Consider the following 7,778-nt stretch of genomic DNA (forward strand, 5'->3'; position numbering starts at 1 on the left):
CACTAATAGGAAAACTATCTCTAGGGTGTTTAGCACGAAAACAAACTTCACATTCTTTATTTAAACGACCCTTACAGTTTCGAACGGGAGAGAGAAGCTTAACAACTTTTTCCGACGGATGACCCAATCGCTTGTGCCACAGTTCTAACAAATCAGACGACTCAGATGTAGCCACATGTTGTACGGAGGCCCTTCCTTCGAAATAAAACAGTCCATCTCGCCTAACACTCGTTCCAATCAGCTCCCTCGACTGGTCCTGTATAGCACACATATTTGAGTAAAATTGGACAGTATAATTTGTATCATCAATTAATTGCGATACTGAAATTAAATTGCAACGTAAATCAGGAACAAATAGCACATGAGTAAGAGTAATTTTTGAAGATAGTCGAACCGAGCCTTCCTTTGTGGCATAAACAGTTTTGCCATTCGGAAGACCCACCGGGCAATAAGAGATGGGTTGAGTATCAAAAAGCCACTTGTCACAACAAGTAACATGCCTAGAAGCACCGGTATCCACGATCCACAAAGCACTATCAAACTCACCATTCAAACGGTCATTGGGAATTTTTGTGTTACCAATAAACCCTGCAATCGCCTTCCATTGATCCGCGGTGAACATTTGCGAAGAACTGGCAGCAATGTCCGTATTAGGTGGCTGAGATGTAGACCCGGCAGCAGCAACGTTTGCTCGAGCCTGCCCACGACCCTTGGTCCCTGCCTTTCATCGCTTCGACGGGTTTGGCCACCACTCCGGAAACCCCTTCAATTCAAAGCAACCCGAGAATAGATGTCCTGTTTTCTTGCAGTGAGAAGAGAGCATAGCTGCCCTGTCCGGTTTGTCATCGGAGGCGGCCTGTTTCGGCTTCCCTTGACTTGTTCGGAGAGCGAACCCCACCACATTAGGTGGCTGTTCCTCTGGAACCTGGGTGGAAAGACAGACGTGTTCGTCTTGCGTGACCAGTTGGTATGCCCTGTCCAGCGTAGGCAAGGGGTCTTGAGACAAAATGTTGGTGCGAGTTGAGGCATAAAAATCGGTGCACAACCCCATCAGAAACTCATGAAGACGAGCAGTATCCCGACGCTTCTCATGCTCTATGCCTGCCGTACACCTATCACAACATGTCCAAGTGATAAGTGGTTCATGATTGTTCAATTCTTCCCACAAAGCTGTCAATTTACCAAAATACGAGGCCACGGACATAACTTTTGATTGCTCACATCGTGCAATGGAGGACTTCAATTGTTGAATCCTTGGTCCATTAACAATCGCAAAACGCATCTTGAGAGTATCCCATAGCCGTTTTGCATCCTTCTACTTCGAAAGAGTGGTCTTCACCTCAGGATCTATTGTGTTCATAAGCCATGAAATTAACATGGCATGGATTGTGTTCCAATCCGTTTGAGTACACGGAGAGGAAGGTGTGGTGATAGTCCCATCAAGAAAAACAAATTTCCGACGTGCCTCCAACGCGGTTTATATATCACCGGCCCATTCATCATAATTTTCGCCATTAAGTCGGGTCGGAGTAATGAAGTCACCGGTCTGTCATGGGGACCGAGATAATACGGGGAAGTAATGTCTATTCGCGGTGGTGGAGGCAGTGGTGTATCATCACCAGCCATGGTGTCGAGTGTTTATGGTTCTCTGTTTTTTTTTTTTTTGATTAAATTACCTCAGATACCATGTCAAAGTAATTAGGGCTCAAAGCTTGAGTTGTTCTCATTGATCTTCAATCATATATAAAGAGTACATAGCTTCCTAAGATAACATCACAAGATATTCTAAGTATTATCTTGAGTGAATTAAGGCTAGAAATAAGGAAACTAATTTATATGATAACAATAAATAATATTCTCCTAATCTTTCCTAACAAAAGTTCAATCTCCCATTGTCTTGGTCGTTTACCCAGGTAGATTAATTCATTTTTGAAGATTTAAATTGATAATTTGTTGTGAGCAGATGGTCAGTGACTGGATTAAATTCTTCTAATGAGAGTTTGATAACACACAGTGGACTAAAAACTTTATGGGGGTCATTAAATTTACTTATTAACTTTCTCAAAAAAAAAAAAAGCTCATTTTTAATAGTGGATTGAGAAATTCGATCATGTTCAACAATAAATAAAAAATTTCAAGTAACAAATAATTAATGGGGAACCATATACTCGAGCAATTCGACCACGTACCACAGATATCAATGAAGTTGGTGAGTTAATTGGACTGCCGCAACACCTTGACTCAAATTCAAGCAACGTAATTGGCTCCAAATTCAGTAAAACCACAACCACTACAATTTAAACTCAAATCGCAGAGTTTACGAATTATCTTGGGATCGAATTAGTTGTATTCAACTGGAATTTCTCGAGGAAGTTGAATTTCATTGGAGTTCGAATTAGAGTTTCGAAAGGAAAAGTGAAGGAAATTTTGTTTTCTGTTCATCAAGAACAAACAGCAGGGTTACGACCTTGACTAACCCAACGTTAGTCAATATTTGCCATGTTAATCTGCCATCCCAATTACATCTGGGTACACTTACATATTTACTCCTCACTAAATCATTGAAAAGATGAAATTATCCCTTGATTGACAAAGTTTGTAACTCAGCCTGATTAACTTGATTTTCTCTGAAAATTTTACAGTAGTCTTTTAAAATATACGAAGTAATTATTACACAACATGGTTTTCCAAGCAAATAAAAATGAAATAAGGAAAAAGAAAAAAAAGAGAGAGATTTTTCACCACATTAAAATTACTCTCCCCGTTCCTTAATTAGATGGCTAGATGCCCTCTTCTTTATATTATGTAAGTAATAAATGTTAGAAATAAGCATCTAAAATCTGATAAAGGGATGGAGTGAATACAACACAATTAAAACACGCTAGAGTGGATCTTATACACTTACATTAATTGAACACATGATCCAACTTTTATGTAAAACATGGATAGCTTAGACTAAGACTTTTGAAAGAATAGTCGGTTGCAAATGCACTTGAATTTGTTGGATACACTTGTTGCTACTTTGCTCGAAAAAACAAATTCAAAGGTAGCCATAATTGCCACATAACCAGTGAGGAAAACACATTGAATTGGATTCATAACCACCCATTTTTGGAGAAGAACCATCACCGCAGAGCACACAACAACAGTGGTTATGGACAAGAAACTCGCGATATGATGAGTTGAGGCAAACACTCCCATCATAAACGCTATGATTGTTGTCATAAAAGCCATATTAAGTAGCAATAGACAAAGGTCTGTTATTATAAACTACTCCTTGTCATTGCCGGTTAAGATCCATTGAAGGCAAAACAAGACCATCATCGACAGACACATAGTTAATAGGTCCGCCAACATGAATACCCAAAATGCAGCTATCCTAAGGAATTGTAATGAAGCATCGTGTTTATTGAGATGATCGGATTTTTCCAACAGATTTGGATGTCCTTTATCTGAATAACTTCCTGGCACCGCGAAAGCTCCTTGGAATGCAATTGTGGCTAGAAGAGCAGCTATCACACCAATTGTATTGGTATAGCCGCTTATTTCTGATTTTGGCACTCCAAATATGCTCTTAACACCTACATTCTTCATTTTCTTCCAGAGTTTCTTCTCTAACTATTTCACACATACACATACGGATTTTGTTGAAATTGTAAATATATTGCTTCACTTGAGCTAGAATTACAAAGTTTTAGGAGAGTAATATAATATTGTGAGTGACTGAACAATTATTGTAGTAAAAGTAAGATGGGGACCATGAAAGAGAAAGTGGCCATGTTTGGTAATTGGCTTTTTAATGGTTTTTTTTTGTTAGCTTTTGGCTTTTGGCTTTTTTAGATGGTCAAACAGCCAAAAAATGTGTTTGGTAATTGGCTTTTTAGTCAGCAAAAAAGCTAGCTTTTAAGCTAAAATGAAAAATCTGCTTTGAGTAGCTTTTTTGTTGGCTTTTGGCTTGTTGGCCCACAAATTATCTAATAAACCGCCAACAACTAATAATTAATTTACCAAACACTTTTATAAACAGCTAGCTTAAACAGTCAATTTCAAAAGCCATTATAAACAGTCAAACAAGCCAAGTGAACCAGGCAACAGCCAACCGCCAACAACCATTTGCCAAACAAGGCCAGTATGTGTGAGAGGATATATATTTTATTTATTTTAGTGGTGACCATGAAAGAAAGAGAAATAATAAAATAATTTGAGTGGGGTTTAATGTAAGAGAGAGAAATAATAAAATAAATATAGTGTACTATAAAGTTACCAAATATAGAAGTAAATACATTTAAAAAATTACATAAAAGGAAAGTGATGCAAATAAAAAAAACAAAGTACTTTATAACATGTATGACTGATTGATTAATTCTTAAATTAAATCAAACACAATTATTAATATTGTTATCATCAATTTATCACCCTGTACTATGTAAATTTCTTTATCAAATTTTTTTTTTATAATAATGGGTGCATGATATACATTATGCTTATAGCTGATATTCAAATTATACTTGCTTGATAGTTTATTATACTTAAATTACATGTTCTTATGAATAATAATGTAAATCAAACTTTCAATTAGGTATGTAGAATAATAATTTACTATTCCATTCAAATGAATCAATATAAATGAAGAAACATATAACAGAATTGAATGTATACACACACACGTACCTTTTCAGGAAGATAGCTTGCAATAATACTTAGTATAAAGAGAATGTATCGCATTGAAATAGGCTTCTCGTTTAGCACCTTCTTGACACATTTCTCTGTAATTTGGCTAAGAACTTGAGCGAGGTTGTAGTTGTGATCAATAATAGCTTGAACAAGTGGTGGGTTTCCAACATTATCTGTTTCACTTGATAATCTTGCTATCATTTCTATTTCTTTCGCCTTTCTTATTAATTTTTCCTCTTCTTCTTTAGTTGCTTCCGCCATATCCATCATATGCCAAAATGTTCGACCCTCAGAATCACGTAGTTGTGCTGATTCCGGAGAAATTTCCCAAAACTGCTGAACTACTTCAATTTGTCCACTTTTTGCTGCTGTAAGCAATGGGGTTAAACCAGTTGCATCGCGATATGTTGCAGCCCATGTATTTGCTTCAATAATGTCCTTGATCATTTTTACATCATCACATTTTTCTATTTCAATAAAAAGGAAAAGAGCACCATATATAGTTAATAAGTTGAACAAAATGTTATAAAACATCATAGATTAAAGAGAGTAATAATATAATGTGACTTGAAAGTTACCTTGACTCCTACAAAAAACATGAAGTGGTGTCTCTCTTTGATTGTTCAAGTACACACTAATAATATCGCAATCACATTCTTGTTCATCATGTCTTTGAAAAACATGTGGCTCACATTCCATCAAGAATTTGATAACTCGTTCATTCTTATACTTTGGAGAAATATGCAAAAGTGCTTCATGAATTGGTGTGTTTCCTTCCATATTCTTCACCCTCCAAGGTGGACAATAAACATCTAGTTCATCTGCTTTTTCATATGAATTCTTGATTTGATTTAAGAGTGATTCACTTATTTGAAGCTCTTGAACGCGCACCAATATATGAAGTGGAGTTTCCCCTCTAGAGTTTGTTTCATATATGTACAAAGGGTTCTTTTCGAAAAGCTCCATCATGAGGCCTTCAATTTTATGGTAGCAACAGTTGCTCTTAGTCCTTGGACTCTCAGGTCTTTCTGTATGATTACAATTGAAGCAACTTGCACACTTCATTGTTTCATGAGTGTAATCACTATGTTTGATTTCACAAGCTTTTAATAGTTTGTAGAGGAGATCTGTTATGCTCAAAAAACCTTGCTTTATACATGATTCCGTTTCTTGGCTTAGACTATTCACATTTGCTACTTCCAAATCTTTGCTTATAGTTTTCTCATCCATCCATCCATGTTTGTTTTCTGCTAACAACCCATCTATCTCCCTATCGAGCTACAAGATGAAACAATATGGTTCAATTAGGGTGTGTATGTTCTATTCACCTGATGAATTTGACTTAATAAATGACCTTTTACAGAATTTATCATGCATGGACATGCTTTAACGTTTTAGCTTAAAAATTATTTTAGTTTTAAATTGAAGTTTAGGTACAGTAGCTCTAGATCACCCATATCTAATTTATTTTTCTTGAACACTTAATTATCTCTCTTAAACTTCTTCATTCAAAAGTCTTCTATATATCAACCTTATCTAAACTTTCTTTTCTTAAGCTTTTAATCATCTAATTCAAAGTTTCAACTTTATTTTCCAAATATAGATGAAAATGAGAAGCACTTCCACTTAAAATTAAAAGACCTATCTTAAAGGGCTTGAACTAAATCAACTAAATTAAAGAGAGAAATAAAAACATGTAGCTAGCTAAGCCAAACATCTTACCCTTGGTAGTAATCCAGTACATGAGAAATGCGATTTAACTTGTTGAAAAAGAGCAGTAGCTGATAGTCCTTCTTTGTTTTTAAGGCTGAAGTTTGTTGATGATTCCAACAAAGCTCTAATCACCCCAATAATATCATCGTCTCTCTTGATGACCATTTGTTCATCGAGAATGTTTTTCTTGCGATTCATTACAATGGGTGGTGTTAGAGTATTTTCTTCATTATTGCCTTGTTCATCATCTTTCAAGCTAATGAGTTGCGAAGTTTTCATCGTAGTAACCCTACCATCTTGCCCTCCTTGGACCTTATTACTTTGTTTCGAAATCCTTTCAATGCAATTCATTACAGCAATATGTGCTGGAGTGTTTCCCATATGGTCTTGTTGATCCTTCAAGTTAAGAATTCGTGGATTCTTTCGAAAAAACTTCTTTGCCTCATCATAGCTTTGAAACTTCAAGAGATGCAAAACGGTCTTTCCCTTTGGATCACACGTCTCCAAACACTCTGGATGTTCATCAAGCATAATTTCGATTGCACGAAAATGTGATTGAAGGGCAGCTCTAAGTAAAGGGGTTAGACCATCGTTGTCCCATTCATTGACAATAACTTTATTTTTTTGTAATAGTAGTTTTATTATGGACATCGAACCTTCTTCCAACCTTGATCCTTTGTAAGATAGGCTTGCTTGTTTCTTGTTCATTAGCTCAATGGTGTCTATTGCTAGCTTTTTATCCCCTGCACAAGTTTCTCGAATTAATTTATCATAATTGAATACATTATTGATAATGTATCAGCTAAGATCGAGGCCCATCGAGCTAGTCTTTAATTCTTAAAATTGATAGGGTAGTTAGTTAAACATACTATCTGATATTGTAGTTAAAAAAAGGACGAGTAGAGTAATACAAAGTAGGTCATGATAAAGGATATGAAATTAAAATATATAGACCTGCTAATTTTAACCTGACCCGAATGACCTGATCAGTAATCCGAACTTGACTAAAAAACAATAACCTAAAACTTGAAAACTACGTACTCGGCCCAACCTATGCTGACCCGAAATCGGAGATTACCCGATGTTGACCCGATGCCCGAAATAACCTGACCCAATTGTACCAAATATGAAGTTGACTCAATACCCAAAATTACCTAACCCGAAGTTGGCTCGATCTGATTTTAACCCGAATTGCTTGATCTGAACAAAATCTATACGGAGATGACTTGAACTAAAATTATCTTATACCCAAACTAAAAATGACTTGAACTAAAATTATCTTATACCCAAACTAAAAATACCTGGTGCCAAAAATGGCTCAAAGTAACTGGTATAATAAAACTAATAAAATTTTCGATTTGAGCTGGATCCACTGGTGTATATTGACTAGG

The 7,778-nt window shown here is 36.0% G+C and overlaps 2 protein-coding genes across 2 annotated transcripts; both read right to left on the reverse strand.

Annotated features, from left to right (window-relative positions):
• Positions 1-724: 724 nt before the first annotated feature.
• On the reverse strand, positions 725-1,282 carry LOC145642694 (uncharacterized). The gene has a single exon (XM_081693867.1). It carries the CDS (start codon positions 1,280-1,282, stop codon positions 725-727), a length of 558 nt encoding a protein of 185 aa, XP_081549993.1.
• Positions 1,283-2,349: 1,067 nt separating this feature from the next.
• On the reverse strand, positions 2,350-7,102 carry LOC145555764 (uncharacterized). The gene is made up of 4 exons (XM_081617487.1): positions 6,397-7,102; positions 5,253-5,952; positions 4,672-5,141; positions 2,350-3,618 (listed from the first exon to the last, which is right to left on the reverse strand). Exons 1-4 carry the CDS (start codon positions 7,093-7,095, stop codon positions 3,271-3,273), a joined length of 2,217 nt encoding a protein of 738 aa, XP_081473613.1. The 5' UTR covers positions 7,096-7,102; the 3' UTR covers positions 2,350-3,270.
• Between the last annotated feature and the right edge of the window lie 676 nt (positions 7,103-7,778).

The sequence above is a fragment of the Chenopodium album genome, chromosome 8 (assembly GCF_948465745.1).
Source record: "Chenopodium album chromosome 8, dcCheAlbu1.1, whole genome shotgun sequence".
Lineage (NCBI taxonomy): Eukaryota > Viridiplantae > Streptophyta > Magnoliopsida > Caryophyllales > Amaranthaceae > Chenopodium > Chenopodium album.

Excerpts from the sequence above, each read along its gene's own strand:
- LOC145642694 (XM_081693867.1), bottom strand. The coding sequence starts at position 1,282 with ATGCGTTTTGCGATTGTTAATGGACCAAGGATTCAACAATTGAAGTCC.
- LOC145555764 (XM_081617487.1), bottom strand. The coding sequence starts at position 7,095 with ATGAACAAGAAACAAGCAAGCCTATCTTACAAAGGATCAAGGTTGGAA. Across the intron at positions 5,953-6,396 it reads GTACTGGATTACTACCAAGG|CTCGATAGGGAGATAGATGG; the intron begins GTAAGATGTTTG and ends TTCATCTTGTAG. Across the intron at positions 5,142-5,252 it reads TGTTTTTTGTAGGAGTCAAG|AAAAATGTGATGATGTAAAA; the intron begins GTAACTTTCAAG and ends TTATTGAAATAG.